The following is a 22,553-nucleotide window of genomic DNA, read 5'->3' as shown; positions in this document are numbered from 1 at the left end:
CCCCAGAAATGCCCCCATAGCATTCACCCTTCCCTCTCACTGCGATTCCACAGCCTTCCCTCCCCATTGCCCCCATCGTGTTTGTCAGCCCAACCCCGTGCCTAACAGCCCACCCCGGTTTGAAGTGCTGGTCTCTGAAAGTGGGGGCCTGCATGAGTACCACAGCACAGCGGTGTTCCTCAGGACAATTAAAGCAAAGAGAGGGAGCAGACCAACCCTACAACTCCAACAGAGTGGTGTTCATCGCAACAAGACCAGCACAGCGCTATGGCAGATACTGTCCACTCACCTTGAAGTGACCAGCGAACTGAGGTCCGATTTCTGCACGCCACCCCTTTCCAAATGGGTTTGAGGCTGATGCAATGTCCCGCTGGCGTGTCAGAAGATTGGAAGGTGTGGCAAGATTCCGGCAAGCAGCTGTTCTAATGAGCATTCATGACATGGTAATGAATGCAAATTGCGTTCGCGCCACTAGTCAGCGGGATCACCGACCCACCATGAACACACCGTCGGGCGAATTGAGACCTGTTCTTACGACTGCGGGTTTCCGATTTTTTGCCTCCCGCTGGATTCTCCGCTCCCGCCCGCCTGCCCGCCACAAAACCTTCCCTGGGCGGGGTGGGAAAATTCCAGCCAATGTTTCTTCATTAAACCCACAATGTTCAATTGTATCAAGGTCAAACCTAAATCTTATCCTTGCAGATCACAACCATTGTTTTCATTTTTCTTCAAATGTCCTGTTTTTATGTGTGTCACCAAGTATCATCCTCTGAGTCTGACCCCAGCGTGCCTGAGGGTGAATTCTAATTGTTCTCTCCCTCAACAGAAAACTCTGGTGCTGCCACTTTCTGCCCTGCACTAATTCTTTTGCAACCATTTAATCACACACACAATTCAACCTTCTCTTTGTTTGACACTGTCACCAAAGAAGCTGTAGACACCAGAGAAAGCCTGCCTGCCGTAGCAGAGCTGGATATCAAACCCACAGTGGAGATCAGCAAAGCTACTGACCCGCTAGCTATGGGCACAGATTGGGGGGTCGGTTTGCTCAGTTGGCTGGACAGCTGGTTTGTGATGCAGAGTGGCACCAACAGTTGCAGGTTCAATTCCCGTACCGCTTTCTCAACCTCACCCCTAGCCTGAGGTGTTGTGACCCTCAGGTTAAACTCACCACGAGTCATCTCTCTCTCTCTGGCACTACAGTGACATTCATTCATTCCAGGTGCTGATGTTATACCGCCTGAACCCACCAAGCATGGGAAACACCACTCCTGCTGCATCTGCACAAACTTCCCTATCTCTGTTGGAGAGCAGGGGCAGCACCCCAGAATATTCATGATGCAAAGATTGTGATCCTGCATAAGATCAAGAGTGCCTGCAGTGATTGCAACCACGATCGAGGCATCTCCCTGCTGAGCAGCATGGTAAAAATATTTGCCTGTATTGCCTTTGTCAGACTGTACATCTTGGCTGAACACATCTACCTCAAATCCCAGTGTGGTTTTAGAACTGGAAGATCTACAATTGACAAGATCTTCAGTCCGGCAGCTGCAAAAGAAATGTCGTGAACAAAGGCAACTAGTATATATTGCCTTCACCGATCTCACCAAGGCATTCAACCATGTGAACAGAGGCGGTTTATTTAAGCTGCTGGAGAAAGTTAGCTGCCTGCTGAAGCTGCTCAATGTGACCTCCTCTTTCCATGATGGGTAAAGTCAGCTATGACGGTGCAACATCAGAACCCTTTGAGATCCAAGGTGAAGTCAAACAGGGTCTTGTGCTGGCACTGACATTCTTTGGCACATTCTTCTCTTTGCTCCTCTCATATGCCTTCAGGTCATCTACAGTGAGTGTCTATTTACATACCAGAACTGACGGAAAGCTGTTCAATCTTGCTCGCCTGAGATCCAAGACAATGGTGCTCCAAGTCCTCATCGGAGAGTTGCTCTAGACTGACGATGCCGCACTAGCATTCCATGCCGAGGAACATCTTCAGTGGCAAATGGACGGATTCTCTCACTCCTGTAAAGAGTTTGGTTTGACCATCTGCATCAAAAAGATAAATGTGATGCTGGAGGTTGTTGATAGCTTCACATTCCTAGGCTCTACATACACCAGCAATCTATCACTTGATGCTGCAATCAACACATGCATCACAAAAGCTGCAGAAACTTGTCCAAACTGAGTAAGAGTGTGGAACAACAGCGACCTGACTGAGAAAACCAAACTGCAAGTATACCAAGCCTGCTTCCTCAGATTACTCCTCTAAAGTAGTGAGTACTGGACAACACATGTTACGCAGGAGAAAAGGCTGAACAGTTTCCACTTCGCTATCTCAGATGTATCCTCAGCGTCTCTTGGCAGGATAAGGTCAACAATACAGGGGTCCTGGAGCGTGCTAAGTCGATCAGCATTCACTCATTGCTAACCTAACGACATCTGCACTGGCTCAGTCATATTCATAAGATGTATACCCAAAGACCTTCAGTGCGGTGAACTAGCCACTGGGTCACGATCTCCTGGGTGTTCATACCTCTACTACATGGACACCCTCAAGTGAGATATGAAGATGGCGGACATAACACTGACAGCTGGAAGACAGTCGCTGATGGCTGTGGCCTCTGGAGGCAGACTGTTTGGAAGGGCATTGGAAGAGAGGAACAGAAACAAATAGCTCAAGTGACCAAGCCGATGCCACAGAGAAAACAGAAGCCAGCAAATTGTGTACCTTCTCAGCTCACTGGCTCCCTCTGAGTAAACGTGGCAGAGACCTGTCATGCCAGAGCGGGGCTTCTGAGCCACACTAGGCGATGCTTAACACAGTGTTGACCACTACGGCACAAACCATCATCTTATGAGGTAGAAGGATGCCCCACAATGCTGTTTAATATATTTTGATTTGTTAGATACATCTTTTATTAAACTTGTAAATCTAGTACAACATCAAATTTAATTCCATGACTGGGAAATCTTTTGTGAATCTCCAGATTAATTTCAAAGGAAGTCTATGCAGCTAAAATTCTAGATGCAATTTTATACACATTCGAGCCTGGATAAATACAGGATATTTGTAGGTATACTCTTTTTGACGGGGATGGGACAATGGTAATGAGCTGTGCAGAGTCCGGGCAAAGGTCTTGTTGCTAAAAGATCATAAGAATTTGGGCATATTGTAAAATAGGTGTAAGTCACTTACGCCTGAATTTCTTTGATCTTTTGCTCCAGAAAACAGTATTGCACCATGATTCACTATTTCCTGAATGAAGATTGACAGGAAGCTCTAGGCCAATATCTTTAATATACTGGCTTCGTGAATGGGACACAGTACAGTGCTATAGTTTTGTGATTCTGCATTGCCCTACACTGCAGCATGATAGAGAGCAGCTTTGAAATCAACAAGAGTAAAAACATGTTTATTGCTATATTGTGTATTTTATAGTATTGCAGTATTGCCATAGTGTGTTCTTTTTGCATGGAAGCACAGGTCAATATAATTACTGCAAGTACTCTGTGCTGTCAGCCTCTGATGGTTCAATTCTGCCGATAGGCCAGGACATATTCAGGGGTCCGGGATGTTAGCTGATATGTATGATTCCGAGTACAGTTAGGTCAGGATGCTGCTGGCTAGTGTATAGGGCAGTCTTCCCAACGTTGTCAGCTTTCAGTGAAGAGGCCTTTGCAGGGTCAAATGAGCTGAAGTTATCTTAGTCTTCTTAAATCGTTGCTGATGGATAGTCTGATTATATATTATTATTGAACTTTATGGCAATTGTTTACAAATGGGTGACTTGCTGAATCAACTCAAAGGATATTAAGGTAGTGTATATCTTAAACTGTGGACTATGCTACAGTTACTTATGTCATAGTGCAGAATTAGAATGCTATCTAGGCCAGGTAGAGGTAGAGGTAGAGGCTCTCTTTCCTGAGTGCTAGTTAGCTCACTGAGATGTAATGATAAATGGAAGCTTTCATAGTTATTCTTCTAATGCCAGACAACAAATGAGATTAATTGAATTCAATTTCACATCTCACCATGATGGGATTTGAACTCATGACCGCTACGTTGCTAGTCTGGTACCATAATCATAATATATACATAAGCTACCGTACCTTTTATTGAATTGGGATTTACATATTTCATGGTTTGTCCACCACTGTAGCCAATAAAGAGATATTTGCTCAGCTAAAAAAGGCTTCTGCCCTGAGCAGTAGGATTCCAGCTTCTAACTGATCTTTTTAACATTGTTTTGTTAATGTAATGCGCAAAATGGTCTTTGACTGGACTCCTGCTTCAAAACAGGCAAGAGAGATTTTTAGTTCCAAGAGTGTGCCAATGCTAAAAAATTAAATGGATTCCTGTCTCAAGTAGTATTTGGAGTATGTTGGGGCAAGCCAGACCCTTTGTATGTTAAATTTTCTAGATTTCACACTTGCACTGACTACAATACAGGTATTAGTCAGTGTAGAAATTAGACATATTGGTTTGCATTTGTGTGCTGAAAATTAAGATGCTCCTAGGGTAAATTATGGATGTACCTGTGAGCAATTTCTGCATGTAAGGGAAATGTAGCCCATTGTATATGTATGTATAAATACAATTATTTGGGAACAGCATATCAAATTCAGAGTAAAACAATTGAATTTTATCAACCATAATCACTAGATTAAATACTAAGCCTGCATTAGTAAAGGAGAATCAATATGATGCTGCTGCAAGGAGCTGGAAATCAGTCAGCAAATATAAGCAGTATCACCTACCCTGACTGCAATATGTGGCATACTCCCTCTGCATCATTATTAATTATAGCATGGTGCAGATGTTTTCCGTTCACTGGTTCCCCTAGTCATAAAATGTAACAAAAAGTAAAGGTTAAAAGCCTACATGTCAACCACGAAAGAAAAATAAACACAGCTGAATATTTATTACTGTACCAAATAACAATTGTGGAGAGTAGAATTTATCCAAGATGGGAGGGGGGACTTGAGAGGGGTATAAGAAGTGGGATTCCGAGCTCAGTTGACGCTGTCAATTCCAGTGTTAGCACAGGAACTCACAGGTTGGCAGTAGCATGGGTTAGGTAAATGATAAAGCTCCTTTCACCCTGACCCAAAATCAACCTTAAGTCAGTGCTTATCAAATATTACCAATTGGAGAATTCCTAAAAATACTCACACATTCCTATCCTAACTTCCAAAAGATATCAACAGCTACCCAAAGGAAATCAACGCTCCCTATGCTTAAAATGTTTCTTATTAGTATTTAACAACAGAAATAAAGGGCGGAATCATCCAGATTTGGACTAAATCCGGTAGCGGGTATGAAAAAAGTCGTTTGGCCCGCCAGCCACAAATCAGGTTTTTGCACCCTGTCATCTGATTCCCGATGCGTCCCGCCTCATTAGCAATGCATTCACAGGAAACATGCCGGATCGATATCGGGGCAGCGTCTGATTCACCCGCCCTGCCATCACCTCAGGCCTTCAATAATCCGGGCGCCATATTTAAAGGCCGCCCTTGCATCGAGCTAGCTCTCTCTAAGGGATCGGAAGCTGCTGCAAAGTCATGGCTGCCAAAGGGAGGAAACATGCTGCCTCCAAATTTAGTAGCGCCTCCCTCGGGCGCCTACTGGATGCAGTGCGGGCCCGCGGTGAAGTCCTTCTACCCCCACTCTGGGCAAAGACCAGCAAACAAGGTCACCAATCCAGCATGGGAGGCGGTGGCAGCTGTGGTCAGCGCCAATGCCCTGCAAAAGAGGACAGCCAGCCAGTACTGCAAGAGGATGAATAATCTCTTCCATTCTGCCAGGGTAAGTCACTCTTCTCATCACTATCAACTCACAAACCCATCACACATCCACAGGGATCTCACTCACTGCCAGTTCAAGGGATATCACCATTCACTCCCTCGCACACTGCTTCATCTGCCCTGCGGATAGTGTCCTCATCCCGACCATGGCACCACCCACCACCCACACATGTCAGGCATCCTTCACATCTGGCCTGGCAGTTGTCCTGCTTACACTCACTCCAGCTGTCTTCATACAGGACAAGTTGGCACACAAAGAGGGAGAGGTCACAGACTGGTGGAGGAGTGCCCAACATCAGGGCCCTCATAGACTTTGAAAATAGAGTCATCAACCTGGCCGGGGACGATCTGGATTATTCCCGAGCTGAGGGTGAGGTCGGCAGTGCTCAACCAAGTGAGGATCCGGCAGTGCAACATCCATCAGACAACCATGCTGTGAGTCAGTTCCCCTGTTCCACAGTTCCCTGCCATGCACGAATTATCTCTCCTTACTTTCACAGGCACATCTGGGAAGCAGCTGAGGGGCTCCATGAGCCAGGTCCTTGTCTCAAGCCCCAAAGGCACCTCGGAAGAAGAGTCTAAGGACACCCTAACTGAAGGCCTGTCACTGTGCTCAGCCACACCCTGCACCAGCACAGAGACACACACCTCAGTGGGACCTAGTTCTAGAGTAGCCTTGGGGTCACAATCTGGTGAGTGCATCATACTGTCTGATCCACAGCAGGTGGAAGCAGGGACTTCCCAGTTGTCCGCTACCTGGAGGTCTGCTGGAGACCAGAAATCTGCTGAGTCCAAGTCAGATGAGGAGACTCTAGACTCGGTCATGTCTCAGTTGCTGAAGCTGTAAAGGTAAGCTCAGGAACAACAGGAAGGGATGTCCGCTGCACTCCTCAAATTGCAAGGCACGATGGAGGAGTCCGGCCGCATTCAGTCTGAGGTGAAAGCGCTGGCATGCCAACACACTGAGGTCAACACTGGTAGGATGGCGGCCACCATGGAGACCTTGGTCCAGGACCTCACTCCTGCACTGCTGCGCGGGCTGAATTCCACCACTGATGCCATAGTTGGTCTCCAACAGTGTATACGCGAGAAGGATGCCAGGCAGCTCGATCCCACTCCAACTTCTCCTTCTCCTCAAGGAGTCAACCTCAGGCAACCATAAGGAGGAGGATGAGCAGGTGCACACCCTGGGGCCATCCACCCAGGTGATTCCGTGAGTGTCCAGCCATCTGAATCCCCTCTTCCTGTGATCCCAGCAGCTCCAGCTCCACAGGCCGAGGAGGGTGCCACTGTCACACAGCAGGACCCTGAATGCAGGCCGGGGCCCTTCAGATTTCGGCCCTCCAGAGGACGCCTGACAAGATCATCACAGACAACAGGTCATAGTAGTCAGTAGACTCCTCCACCTCTGCTGTGGATGTCGGGGGAGCACCAAGAGGCAGGGTTAGGGAGATTAAGAAGATGTAGTTGCACAGCCTGGGCACGGGTTTTAATCAATTTTCATAATGTTCACTATTGTAAATAAACCCCCAAGAATGCCTCCTTGCCTAAGGCTTCTTGCTATGATGAACAATGCTTGTGTCACTCAGATGTGAAACTTTGGTTCCTGCACAAGATAAAAGCGGGTGTCTCAGTCCAGAGTCTCTTCCCTGTGCTGTGTGTAACCTTCAGACCAAAGTGATGGTCCGGCTTCACACTCACTAGACACATTAGTGATGCCTGCACCTCGACGGTGTTTGTCGTTGCTGCCAGAATGTAGTGGGCAGGCATCACAGAGTTCCGTCATTCTCTCTGTGTGCTCTCAGCACCGTTGAGATGGGGCTGGCCCCCATCTCTTCAGCATCTGTGACCAGTGAAGCTGTGCTCCTGAAGGGGCCAGGTGCTGAAGACTGCCAAAGGATCAGGAGCATTTCAAGTTTCATGGCTGTGTCTCCATGATATGACCCTGATCACAGAGCGCAAGTCAGCTGCCCTCGGCCAGCCATGAGTCAGACATTCACAGAGGGAATGTGAAGATCTATGGAGTGTCCTCACTGCATGTAGTCAGCATCCTCCTGGAATCTAGTGACTATTAGGGCCTCTGCTGTGTCTCCATGACATGAGCCTGAGCACGGAGGGTATGTGCGCTGCCATCAGTCATACAGGTGTCAAACAATCACAGATGCAAGGTGAGGATGTCAGGACTGTCCTCACTGCATCTCATCATCATCCTCGATGAACCTTGCGGCTATGAGGTCCTCCCAAGTGCGCCTGCGTCATCTGGCCAGTGTGATTGCCTCATCGTGGCATCCTCACCTTCAGGGACCTCATCACCATCATCCCCTTTGACCTCCTTCTCAGAGGAGACATACAACTTTTTCATCTCTTCCAGAGTCAGGTCCTCCTCCCACTGCAGCGCCAGGTTGTGTAGCACACAGCAAGCTACGATAATGCGCAAAACTCTCGGTGGACTGTATTGCAGTGCTCCACTGGACCTGTCAAGGCACCAAAACCTCATTTTCAAAATGCCTATCGTTTGCTCCATCAAAGCCTGGGTCGCGGCATGAACCTCATTATACCATCACTCTGCTGCAGTCTGAGGCCGCACACGGATGTCATCAGCCACGTCCTCTGCGGGCAGCCAATGTCCCCAAGAGCCAACCCTGCAGCCTCTCTGGACCCTGGAAGATGTCAGCGATCTGAGACCTGCTAAGGATGGAGGAGTCGTGGACACTCCCTGGGAATAGTGTGCAAACCTGCAGGATGTGGGTGTCGCACAACAGTTGAACTTTCAGTGAGCTGAAGCCCTTGCAATCGACGTAGTTGACAGCTTGTTGCCACGGAGATCTAAGCGCCACATGAGTGCAGTCGATGGCGCCCTGTGCCTGTGGAAAATCAGAGATCTGCGCAAATCCCAGCACTCTTGTTTCCTGGCTTTCCTGATCCCAGGTAAAATGCACAAAGTTCTGTGCCTTCACAAAGATGCCATCCATGACCTCCTGGACACACTTGTGCATGGAGACTTGCAAGATCCTGCACAGGTTGCCTGTGGAAACCTGGAAGGAGCCACTGGCGTAAAAATTGAGCACCATGGTCACTTTCATCGCCACTGGCAGTGAATGCCCTCCATGCCTAGTGCCAAAATTGGGAGAGCAGTCTCACAAACTAGTCAAGCAACAGCCTGACATAGTAATACTCACGGAATCAAACCTTACAGACAATGCCCTAGACACCACCCTCACCATCCCTAGGTATGTCCTGTGCCACCGGTAGGACAGACCCAGAGGTGGTGGCACAGTGGCATATAGCTAGAAGGGAGTTGCCCTGGAAGTCCTCAACATCAAATCCAGTCCCCATGAACTCTAATGGCATCAGGTCAAACATGGGCAAGGAAACCTCCTGCTGATAACCACATACTGGCCTCATGGCACGACATATCCCCTGACATATCTACAATTACCAAGCCAGGAGATCAACCCTGGTTCAGTGAAGACTGCAGGAGCAGCACCAGGCATACCTAAAAATGAGGTGTCAACCTGGTGAAGCTACAACACAGGACTACTGGCGTGCCAAACAACAGAAGCAGCAAGTGATAGACAAAGCTAAGCAATTCCACAACCAACGGATCAGACCTAAGCTCTTCAGTCCTGCTACATCCAGTCATGAATGGTGGTGGACAATTAAACAACTCACTGGAGGAGGAGGCTTCACAAATATCCCCACCCTCAATGATGGGGGAGTCCAGCACATAGTGCAAAAGATAAGGCTGAAGCATTTGCAGTAATCATCATCCAGAAGTGTCAAGTGGATGATCCATCTCAGCCTCCTCCAGAGGTCCCCAGCCTCACAGATGCCAGTCTTCGGCCAATTCGATTCATTCCACGCAATATCGAAAAACAGCTGAAAGCACTGGATACTGCAAAGGCTATGGGCCCTGACAATGTTCTGGAAATAGTACTGAAGACTTGTGCTCCAGAACTCACTGCACCTCTAGCCAAGCTGTTCCAGTACAACTACAACACTGGCATTTACTAGGCAATGTGGAAAATAGCCCATGTATGTCCTGTACACAAAAAGCAGGACAAATCCGACCCGGCCAATTACAGCCCCATCAATCTGCTCTCGATCATCTGTAAAGTGATGGAAGGGGTCATCAACAGTGCTATCGAGCGGCACTTGCTTACTGCTCACTGACGCGCAGTTTGGGTTCCGCCAGGCTCACTTAGCTTCTGACCTCATCACAGCCTTGGTTCAAACGTGCGCAAAAGAGCTGAACTCCAGAGGTGAGGTGAGAGTGACTGTCCTTGACGTCAAGGCACATTTGATCGAGTGTGGCATCAAGGAGCCCTAGCAAAACTGGAGTCAATGGGAATCAGGGGGAAAACTCTCCTCTGGTTGGAGTCATACCTAGCACAAAAGGTTGTGGTTGTTGGAGGTCAATCATCTCAGTTCCAGGACATCACTGCAGGAGTTCCTCAGGGTAGTGTCTAGGCCCAACCATCTTCAGCTGTTTCATTAATGACCTTCCTTCCATCATAAGGTCAGAAGTGGGGATGTTCGCTGATGATTGCACAATGTTCAGCACCATTCGTGGCTCCTCAGATACTGAAGCAGTCCACGTCCAAATGCAACAAGACCCGGAAAATATTCAGGCTTGGGCTGACAAGTGGCAAGTAATTTTCACGTCACACAAGTGCCAGCCAATGACAATCTCCAACAAGACAGAATCTAACCATTCAACTGCATTATCATTGCTGAATCCCCCACTATCAACATCCTGGGGGTTACCATTGACCAGGAACTGAACTGAACTAGCTATATCAATACGCTGGCTACAAGGGCATGTCAAAGGCTGGGACTCCTATGATGAGTAACTCACCTCCTGACTCCCCAAAGCCTGTCCACCATCTACAAGGCACAAGTTAGGAGTGTGATGGAATACTCCCCACTTGCCTGCATGAGTGCAGCTCCATCAACACTCAAGAAGCTTGACACTGTCCAGGACAAAGCAGCCGCTTGATTGGCACCGTATCCACAAACATTCACCCCCTCCACCACCAATGCACAGTAACGGCAGTGTGTACCATCTACAAGATGCACTGCAGGAATTCACCAAGCCCCCTTAGACAGCACCTTCCAAACCCACAACCACTACCATCTAGAAGGGCAAGGACAGCAGATACATGGGAACATCACCACCTGGAAGCTCCCCTCCAAGCCACTCACCATCCTGACTTTGAAATATATCATCGTTCCTTCACTGTCGCTGGGTCAAAGTCCTGGAACTCTCTCCCTAACAGCAATGTGGTTGTACCTACACCACATGGACTGTAGCAGTTCAAGAAGGCAGCTCACCACCTCCTCAAGGGCAACTAGGGATGGCTAATAAATGCTGGCCTAGCCAGCGATGCTCACATCCCATGAATGAGTTTTTTAAAATGTCCCCATGGTGCCAACTCCTGCAGCAGGTGGCATATATGACCGACCAGTTCCCTAGACATGTGCAATCTTCGACAACACTGGTTTTCAGTCATCTGAAGGAATGGCAAGCGCCATCCCTTGACCTTGGGTCTAGCAAGGCACCTACGAGCGATGGCTCTCTGTGGATCTACAACTGCATGTGCAGCAGGCCCTGCCACCCCTTCATCTTGAGGGAGGTGCTCCTCCTTTTGCTGAGCCAGGCGCCTCCACCACACTCTTCTTCTTCTTCTCTTCTCTCTCTCTGTAAGCCATGAGGCAGACGTTAAATCACCAGGCTCCATGATCCTGATGTTCTCCCCCTGCAGTATCAAAGAGAAAGACACATGGGTTAGCATCGGTTACTAAGAACCTCTCTAGGTTAGGTCTGAAAACCCCTTCACACATGCAGGAGAGTACTGGCCACCTCTTGGATGACCAGTGTGTAGTGTGCTCATTGGCTGTCTGAAACCCCAACCCACCTCCACCCCACTCCACTTGACCGATTGGTAGCAGCTTCAGCCACTGGACTGCATGCTGTGCTCTCAGCTCAGGCACAGGCATCCTCCTAACTTGCACTGCAAGGCTGCGCTGTTAGCTTGAACCATGATGGATACTGGTCCAAACCTTAATTAAGACATTGCAAGGGGCTGTGAGCACCTCCACCAGTGACTAGGCCACCTTTTGCAAGGGGATTCTGCAACTTGTCCAGCCAGCCAATTGTTCTGCTGCCCCTTAAAACGCACATTCATTTGCAGTCTGCACCCAAGGGGTGAAAGGTTCTGGAGCATTTGGTGGCATATTCCTGATTATGCGTTGCTTGAGTGGGCAGAAATGCATCAGAGAAATACAGCAAATGGATGACAAATTCTCTGCCATTTTGTACAGTGCACCCATGCTCGGTACAATCTTACTTGAAACTGCCCAACCTAGTCTCCTGGAGGACACTTGTAGACGTTTAGAAGAGGTTAATTCCTCTCATCAGTCTGAGACAGACTCAAAAACAGCCAGGATTCTATAAAGATGGTGTGATAACAGTGTCACGTAATCTCACGGAGCCATAAACATACATATCACAAAGAAGATAAAATACAAATATTTTGCTTTCAGTCTTAGTAATGAGCACTCGTTGATAAAGGGTACATAGGACCAAAGAAGTAAAGGGAGCCAAGAACACTGACTTTGATACCACTTTGGTAAACAAAAGAAGAAAAACAAATCAAAGGTTGGCAAAGAGCTGAAAACAGAGGTATTTGAATTATGTCTCCCTACACTCTTGTCTCGTCATGTGTATTCAGAGACTGTTATCACATTGTGTATCTAAGAGGGCATCCTGGTTGGTTTGATGATCAACAATAGTTTAATTCTTCAGTGTTCCTGGCCCCCTTCTCCAACCATCTGGTCCTACATATCCTCAACAAAGAGTGCTCATTCCTGAAACCGAAAGCAAAATAGTTGTATAATCTAATCTTTGATATAAGATTTCTCTGATATATATATATTTATGTATTCATGAGACTATGTGGCACCATTGATTACCACACCATCTTTACACTTCTGGCTGATGTTTTGAAACAGTATTTGATGTCTGCTCAAACTGATGAGAGAAATTAACCTCATTTTAATGTTGACAAATCTCCTATTTGTTATGATCTTGGTAGAGAACAGTAACTTTTAAAAAAGGAATACGAACTCCCAATTATTAACAGAAAGAATTATGGAACAAAATTTCACATTTTAAACAAAAACCTTTATGGTAAAAGAGCTAAACTATGCAAGTGCTACTAATTTAAAACTATATTTCATAAACACTTATACTTTAAACCCAAAAATCTCAACAGAATACTCCACGTTGTACTTTTATTTCCAGCCCAGAATTCCCCTATACTTTACAAGATCTTGAGGGTTACTTCACTACTCATGGGACCAAACCAAGATGTGCCACAGCTCTCAGGAAGTCACTTTGATTCTCCTCAATGTTCCTGCTATTTTCTGAGGTACGAGATTTCTTGGGGTCCTTCCACTAGCATCCGTCTAGGCGAAAGCTCCAGCTCTCCTTCAACACCTCACATCTGTGGATTCCCCAACTCCAGCATTTTGGCCTAGTGATTCCAAATCAGAAACATCCTTGGTTTCTGATAGCCCTTGGCTGCTGGTTCCAGCTGCTTTACAGCTCCTGGCAGATTCTCTCTTTGCCTTCTCCAAACTGCTCTGGACCCAGACTTCAACTTACTGTTTCTGTAAGAAATCACTTGAATAATTTAAACCCCTTATTAAGACAGCTGTAGACATCCTGTCTCCACCAAGAAGCTCACTGAGGTAACCCAATGTTTAGCTTTAAACTTTCCCTACTATGACCTTATAAAACAAACATAGGCCACCCTTTGATTTGCAATGCTATTTTCCATTTTTTTTTTATTCATTCACGGGATGTGGGCTTTGCTGGTTGGGCCAGCATTTATTGCTCACCCCTAGCTGCCCTTGAAAAGGTGGTGTTGAGCTGCCTTCTTGAACTGCTGCAGTCCATGTGGTGTAGGTACACCCACAGTGCTGTTAGGGAAGGAGTTCCAGGATTTTGACCAGCGACAGTGAAGGAACGGCGATATATTTCCAAGACAGGCTAGTGAGTGACTTGGAGGGGAACTTCAGCTGGTGGTGTTCCCATCTATCTGCTGCCCTTGGCATTCAAATGGTAGTGGTTGTGGGTTTGGAAGATGCTGTCAAAGGAGCCTTGATGAGTTCCTGCAGTGCATCTTGTAGATGGTATACACTGCTGCTACTGTGCATCAATGCTGGAGGGAGTGAATGTTTGTGGATGGGGTGCCAATCAAGCGGCTGCTTTGTCCTTTTAAACCAGGTATTTTCATTTATCTTACATTTAAAAATTTCAATCCCCAAACTAAAAGTTATACTCCTAAAAGATATGAATTCTGAAATTACATATTCGTAACACTATATAGTTTGGCCAGTCTCAAGTCAGTTTGTACTAAGTGTGGGTGCACTGTAAAAAACAACAAAGGATTTTCAACATGCTTGTGGGAATAAATGTCCAGTTATTAGAAATCAAATGGAAATTCTGAATCCAATATTGGTTCATATAAGTCCTTGTGAGGAAAGACAAAAAGCAGCCAGAACTAATCTACATCCAACTGTTTCAGACAACTAAGACATCACTTCAGCCAACTAATTGGACATGATAGTAATGTACTGCTGTTAATTTAAGGCATCACAAGTACAATTCTTTCAGCCCCTGAGTAAGAGACTGTACTCTGCTTTCTCTTGCATCTGATGCGTGAGATCAGGTTGACAACTCAATCAATATTCTTTTAGATCTTAAACTGAACTGCAAATAATTGAGCAGCACCAGGAAAGCAATGCAAGAGATTGCAAGTTATAAAAGAGAAGTTGTAAAATCTGGAACATTCTTCCCAGTACGTCAACCACTGAATGAACCAACTTGATATATAACTGCAACATTGTAGTAAAAGTTGTACTATAAGTGAAAAGGAACAATATTCAGTGAGACTCACGTGTGGTAGAAACAGTCACAATTGGACTGTAGGCATAACATCCTGTAGGCCTAATGACTTTTAGTCGAAATCTATATGGAGTGCAAGGCCAGTCACAACATGCTGCTTAGCATACCCTCTGGGAAAATAAAGACATAAAGGACTTTGGGACAACCAAACAAACAGCACCAACCTTAGTTAATCGGATTAAATGTAAAAATGCATTTTTAATAACTTTCTATAAAATAGTTAAGTAACAGTATGGTTAAAGAGAAAGCATCATTCTTATAAAAATACAAATTATCATTTTAATACTTTTTTCTATTGAGATTTTAACATAAACATTTTTCTGATTACATTATTTGAGATCAGCCTGACTGGGTGACTGAGACTATCAGAGTGAAAGAACCACAGGAGCTGAATTAGCATCAGCATGTATACTCTTCAACCTGGGATTCTCCAAGTGTGTGTTAATTTAGTAAATACTCAGTGAGTTGTCATCCCACCAGGATAGGAAATCACACAATCCTGTAGCAAATGTGCTAGTGCTAAGACATAATGTTAATATTGTGTGGTGCAGCATGAAGAATTATGGCCTCACCTACTCATAAATAAGCCTAGTGATGATACTGTGTACTGGGTTTCATAAATTTAGAGATGACAGCACATTCCTCTCCTATGGTTAATGAGCTAAAAAGGAGCAGGTTATTGGTGAAAAAGAAACACATTATCAAGTTCATCAGAGAGAAAAATTGTTTCTTTTTACACTGATAGGATTTAATTTCATACAGAATGAAGGTATGTTATATTGCTGTGCTAAATTAATGTCATCTTCTTGCGTGCCAGTTTGAAACCAATGTACTTCTGCCACCTAGTGGTGGAGCTCAACAGACAAGGAAGTTAAATTTGTGTAAAAATAACAGTGAAAAAGACAAAGATGCTCCCAATCTTCTGCTGTAGTCTCAATGCATTAGAATGGCACCAGAGAGGTTAGAGAACTATGATTTAGAGCAATGGTTGATAATTATTCTGTATAATTATTAGCAATTGCTTGTGTTTGCAATAAATAGTTCAAATATTTGAGGCACTGTAAGTGTAATATATTCTAGATTATTCTTAGTGAAGATGGATAGACTAGAAGTTTTAACTTAGCCCATACACAGAAATGCCTCTCCTGAGGAAATAAGCTGATCTGGAAGCAGCTGTCAGTATAGTTGCAGTGGTAACAAGCACAATGTTGTTATTGCAGCAACAATATGAAATTGCTTTATCGTTTTGCTAAATTTAAATGCTCAAGTAGCAAACCCATAACATAACTGTTAAATTTCACAGTTAGTTAATTTAGCAAAATGAAGCAGGAAGATATTATATGTCTAAATTTTTTTATTTCTGTTTTATTAGATCATATATGCTCCAAATATTAAGTTACTGAACTGAATAATAACAAATGAAAAAGGGATGTGGAAAGTGTTGAATATGAGTTTTACTGACAGGTTAGTTACATCTTATTCATAGTGTAATATCACTTAGAATTGGCTATGTTTTCCCGTTCGTGATACTATTTCAACAAACATAATTAAGAAGTGTAAGATATATTTTATCAGGAAGCATGACATTGACATGAAAGCAATGCACATAATGTTTTGGTCTAAATGAATTCCACACAACTGATGCCTGAATATCTTGCAAACATAGGAGAGCTGACAACATAATTTGGGTTATCAACATATTTCCTTCCATAGGCCATGTACAATGTATTCGAAATATATTTAATCTCGATTAAATAGTGCAACAATCCCTCTGATCCTGCAAAAGTATGTATGTGAAACTCCAGAATATTTATGTAGCTTTGCATCATTTAAACAAGGCTGGCTATTGTAGACAAAGGATGAGGATGGTGTCAATTTGCATTCATATTGGGTAAGGGTAGCAGAATTTTGAATGTGCAGGGACAGAGAAAAGTTCAGACTATCCTTGTGGGGCTCAGAGAAGAAGCCTTGCTCCTCCGGACTCACAAAGGAAGACTGAACGCTTAACTTACAAGATGTCCTCTTCTTGTAGACCAGGCTTTACTAACCAGGCCAGATGCATTGAGCATTCTACTCAGATGCTGTTTTAACTGCTGTTGTGGTTCCATATAATTCATTGGGTTTAATGCAAGAAGGCCATTTTTATAGTGACTCTACCTCCCCAATGTTTCAGTGAATGCTTTAGCTGTCCCACAATTAGTGGCACTGAAATCACCATGGAGCAGGAAATGACCCACTGTACAATGACTCCCACACTGCCCACTTTCCACTGGATGAGCAGAGTTAAGATTCCCCTATTGTTTCTGACCGCCAACCGCGAACAGGGTTGCACATTAAGAGCAAATGGGGCAGAGATCGAGCACAACGGGCCAGCCCCTCATGTTTCTTTCCCTAACAGCCAGGAAGAAAGCTCACATGGGCGTTAGGCACAGGAAAATTGGCTCAACAGTCTACAAACTAGCGAAAGTTTGTACTAGACACATTAGTTATTCACTAAATATGCTACAAAATGAGGCAGGAGTTCCTGTTGCTGGTTTTTTTAAAAAGCCATAGACTGAGATGGAAGCTGCTTATATAATGTAAAGCCAAAAATGCTGGAAATACTCAGCAGGCCTGGGGCATTTGTGGAGAGAGAAACAAAGTTAACCTTGCAGGTCAAATGCTTCTGATAAAGGATCATCCACCTAAAATGTTAACTCTGTTTCTCTCTCCACAGCCTTGCAGACCTGCTGAATATTTCCCATATTGTCTATTTTTATTTTACGTTTCCAGCATCAGTGTATTTCGCTTTTGTATGGGAACTACTTAATGTTATTAGCTTTTTCTGAGAATTTTCAAAATTCTGATCAATAGGAAGTTCTGGTTTAATAACTACTACACTGGCTGAGAAGAAATTCCTGCTAGATCTATAAATTAATGACTGAGAAGAGAGCTCCGACTAGATAATGAACTTAAACAGTTACACGGCAGGCGCATGTTACATTTTGGATTTTTATTCAGTATTTTTTCTGGTTTCTTGCAAGTGAGCTCTCACACACTGTGGCCCAGGAGAGTTCCTTGCTTGACCAATATCTAGGTCATCAGTAACAATCTCAGGGGTCAAACAGAAACCCCTATTTACTGAATTTTAGCTCATTGGTTACATTACACATTCTCATATCATCTTCCTCAACTTCAAAAGGCTGTAGAATACCTTGTGATCATGACTTAGACTATTAACTCCCAATTGGGTTGGTTAACCTGTAAATGGATAATTGAACAGAAGCAATGGCACAATGTAAGATTTACAGATGTTAATGGTTTAAACATCCCAAACATCCTCCTTGGAAGACAGAAAACAATACATATGCTGAAGCAGGGAAGGTATCTATTACCAGAGCTTAACACCTGTTTTGTGCGGCTGCTATGAGTGTCTCCATAGTACACAAATCGATATGGCAGCATTGGATGCATTTTGAATACTGTTTGTGTACAAGAGGCAGGCCCCCTAAACTGGACATCTGCATCCTTGTTTTCCAGACAGAAAATGGACTCAATAAGATCAGATAACATTGCCACTACCTCTGAGTTAGGGGTACTTTCTGAAGCTTATAGAATACAAAACATAAACTACAATAGCTTCATAATTAACAATCATTTTTAATTAAAATTTTTAGTGGAAGTTTAATTTATAATTTTTAGTTAAGTGGATAAATGAGGAAAATAAGTCCCTTGACACGAATTATCTACTCTTAAAGTTACCTCTAATTTTTTTCAACTGCCACAATCGATTTCGCTAAATGCGCAGCCACTTTAAATTTTCGCATGGCCAGGTAGGCATGGTAATTTAAAGGAGCCAGCTTGTGCATGACCTGCAGGGGGGCTTTTGGGTTGCTGTGCAGCCGTGCAACTCAGAGGGCACACTGTGATACTGTAGAGAACGCCTACCTTTGCCAGCCTACCAATCTGTTTGGTCTTAATGTGTGCCTATACTTTGACAGGAAACCCCCTTTACCATTGGGTCTATACCTTTAAAGCTGTGACAGTCAGTTTTGACAAGCTTCTGCTAGCAGAATGTCTGCGAGCTGATGAATAAGTATTTCAATTTCCATCTCATATTTCCTGATGTAGAACAGCTGGGGTCTCATTGTTTGTGCTGGCCCAGCCAGTTACCTCCACCAATGGATGAAATGAGCTAAGGCTTGAAAAAAAGCCTATATTTTTAGGACAGTAAAACTGTTTTATTAAGCTGGTGGAAAAGTCAAAGGTTATCTGAATATAAAATGGAGAGAACAATACAGGCTGAGTTAAAGGACAGAGCCTTTACAAAAAAGTAAAATTAAAATTATTTAGTAATCCAGGATTTTTCTTCAGGGAAGAGGAGATTGTAATTCCGCTTTCTCCGACGGCAGTTCAGATCTTTTGTTAAAAAAAGGGTTAAGTTAGTTATGATCTCATAAAGTCAATATCTATGATCAAGAAAGAGAAATATGGAGAAATAATGTATGAGACAGAATGGTTTCTGAATGGTTGGAACTGTTAACCCATCATTTAAAAAGGGCCTGTAAAAAGAGTAATCTCGAGGAAAGAAAAATAATAAAAACATTAGTGTGGGTTAATTAAAATTATTTTTAAACTACTTTTATATCCTTCTTGTGAAGAAGAAATTCCTAACATAATTCCCAAATTTGCTTAAGTCTGAACCTGTGCCTCCTGGCCCCACCCCCTTATTCTAAAGTCACACTTAAGCTTAAACAGTGATAAAAATGTATCTTTTCCGAAGCATGTACTACAATATCATGGAAGGTATACAGAGTCGCTTTACTCCAAGACTGAAAAGTCCAGGTTTTCCACTCTTTGTCATAACTCAGTAACTAGATAGATAAGATAGGTGGGTAGACAGATACAGGCAAGCAAACAGTTTTTAAAAATTCTTTCATGGGGTGTGGGCGTTGCTGCCAAGGCCAACATTTGTTGCCCATCCCTAATTGTCCTTGAGAAGGTGGTGGTGAGCTGCCATCTTGAATTGCTGCAGCCCATCTGGTGCAGGTATACCTACAGTGCTGTTGGGGAGGGAGTTCCAGAATTTCGACCCAGCAACAGTGAAAGAATGGCGATGTAGTTCCAAGTCAGCATGTGTGTGGCTTGAAGGAAAACTTGCAAGTGGTGGTGTTCCCATGCATCTGCTGCCCTTGTTCTTCTAGGTGTTCACGGTCACGGGTTTAGAAGGTGCTGTCGAAGGAGCCTTGGTGAGTTGTTGCAGTGCATCTTGTATACAGTACACACTGCTGCTACTGTGTGTCAGTGGTGGAGGAAGTGAATGTTTGAAGTGGTGGATGGGGTGGCAAAATATAACCTGCTTTGCCCTGGATCATGTCGAGCTTCTTGAGTATTATTGGAACTGCACTCATCCAGGCAAGTGGAAGGTATTCCATCACACCCCTGACTTGTGCCTTGTAGATGATGGACAGGCTTTAGGGAGTCAGGAGGTGAGTAATACGCCATAGAATTCCCAACTTCTGACCTGCTGTCTAACCACAATATTTATGTGGCTGGTACAATTCAGTTTCTGGTCAATGGTCACCCCCCCAACCCAGGATGTTGATAGTGGGGGATTCAACAATGGTAATGCAATTGAATGTCAAGGGAAAGGTGGTTAGATTCTCTCTGTTGAAGATGGCCACTGCCCGTCATTTGTGTGGTGCGAATATTGCTTTCCACTTATTAGCCCAAGTCTGAATGTTGCCCAGGTCTTACTGCATATTGGCATGAACTGCTTCAGTATCTCTGGAGTTGTGAATGGTACTGAACATTGTGCAATCAGCATCCCCACTTCTGACCTCATGGGAGAAGGAAAATCATTGATGAAGCAGCTGAAGATGATTTAGCTTAAGACACTACCCTGAGGAACTCCTGCCGCAATCTCCCAGGACTGAGATGAATGGCCTCCAACAACAACTCCTCATCTTCCTTTGTGCTAGGTATGACTCCAACCAGTGAAGAGTTTTCCCCCTGATTCCCATTAACTTAAACTTTGTTAGGACTCCTTGATGGCAGGCTCAGTCAAATGCTGCCTTGATGTCAAGGGCAGCCATTCTCGCCTCACCTAACCAAATTACTTCTTTTAAGTATGGTCATTGTTATAAAGTAGGAAGCAGAATCGGTTTGTGGCTCTGCAATTCCAAGAGTAAGAAATATGGTAGCCTCCTTTCCCGTTTTATTCACTTAGTATTAACTATACTGCATTCTCCATGAGGCAAAATCAATCCCCTTTCCAGCCTAATCAGGGCCTTGAAGAAACTGAGTGGATCGAGTTTCAACAAAAATGGCTCTACCTCAAGATTTCCCTATGTATAAGTTTGAATCGTCAAAGGATCTTCTTGTAGGACAGACAGAATGGCAGAGGAGGAGGGGCGGCCCTAATGGTAAAAGATGACATAAGGACAACAGTGAGAAAGGATCTGGTCTCAGAGTTTCATGAAGTAGAATCAGTATGGGTGGAAATTAGGAATAGTAAGAGACAGAAAACATTGATGGAGTAGTTTATAGGTCCCTAACAGTAGTTATACTGATGGGTAGAGCATTAAATAAGAAATTATTGGAGCTTGTAATAAAGGCAATATAATAATTGTGCGGGACTTTAATCTTCATATAGATTGGACCAATCAAATTGGGAAGAGTGGTCTGGAAAATTAGTTTGTAGAATGTTTTTATGATCGTTTCTTGGAGCAATACATTGTGGAATCGACTAGGAAGCTCAGATCTAATATTGTGTAATTAAGCAGAGTTAATTAGTAATGTTGTGGTAAAAGATCCTCTGGGAAGTAGTAATCGTAATATCATTGAATTCCATGTTAAGTTTGAAAGTCATTTATTCCAATCACAAACAAGAATCTTAAACTTAAACAAAGGCAATTACATATGTATGAAGTGGGAACTGGCTGCAGTCAGTTGGGTAAATAGACTAAATGAACAGTGGGAAATAATTAAAGAAACAATTCAAAATCTGCAACAAAAATACATTCCATCGAAAACAAAAACTCAATGAGAAAGATCCATCTGTGGCTAATTCAGGAAGTCAAGGATAACATTCGATTAAAAGAAGAGACAATGTTGCAAAATACAGTAGCAAGTCTGAGATTGGGAGTGTTTCAGAAACTAGCAGAAGGCCACCAAAATGTTGATTAAAAAGCAAAAAAATGGAATATGAGAGTAAACTAGCCGGGAATATAAAAACAAATTGTAAGAGCTTTTCTAAGAATATAAAGAGGAAGAGAGTAGCTAAAGTAAATGTAATTATTTTTTATTCATTCATGGTGTGTGGGCATCGCTGACTAGGCCAGCATTTAGTGCCCATCCCTAATTGCCCTTGTTCAGAGGGCATTTAAGTATCAACCACATTGCTATGGGTCTGGAGTTGCATGTAGGCCAGACCAGGTAAGGACAGCAGATTTTGTTTCTTAAAGGACATTAGTGAACCAGATGGGTTTTTACAACAATCAGCAATGGTTTCATGGTCATCATTAGACTTTTAATTCCAGATTTTTATTGAATTCAAATTCCACCATCTGCCATGGCGAGATTCGAACCTGGGTCCCCAGAGCAATGAGAAAATAGCAAAGGCATTGAACAAATCTTTTCTGTCAGTCTTCACAGTAGAAGACACAAGTTTCATACCTGAAATAGATGGTAACCTAGGGGCTAAAAAGAGTGAGAAAATTAATATCAGCAGAGCAAAAGTATTGGTGAAACTGAAATCCAGCAAATCCCCAGGACCTGATGACCTACACCTGAG

The 22,553-nt window shown here is 43.9% G+C and overlaps 1 protein-coding gene across 1 annotated transcript in view; it reads right to left on the bottom strand.

Annotated features, from left to right (window-relative positions):
* fank1 (fibronectin type III and ankyrin repeat domains 1) overlaps positions 1–22,553 on the bottom strand; it is a 72,714-nt gene that overhangs the window by 22,142 nt on the left and 28,019 nt on the right. The window contains 4 exon segments of the mRNA XM_078565201.1: positions 4,759–4,840; positions 14,772–14,855; positions 14,858–14,887; positions 20,753–20,770. Coding sequence (XP_078421327.1) covers positions 4,759–4,840; positions 14,772–14,855; positions 14,858–14,887; positions 20,753–20,770 — 214 coding nt within the window.

This window comes from Cetorhinus maximus, chromosome 20 (assembly GCF_964194155.1).
Source record: "Cetorhinus maximus chromosome 20, sCetMax3.hap1.1, whole genome shotgun sequence".
NCBI classification, from domain to species: domain Eukaryota; kingdom Metazoa; phylum Chordata; class Chondrichthyes; order Lamniformes; family Cetorhinidae; genus Cetorhinus; species Cetorhinus maximus.
Note: the sequence above shows the minus strand (reverse complement) of the source record. Positions and strands in the feature narration are given on the sequence as shown.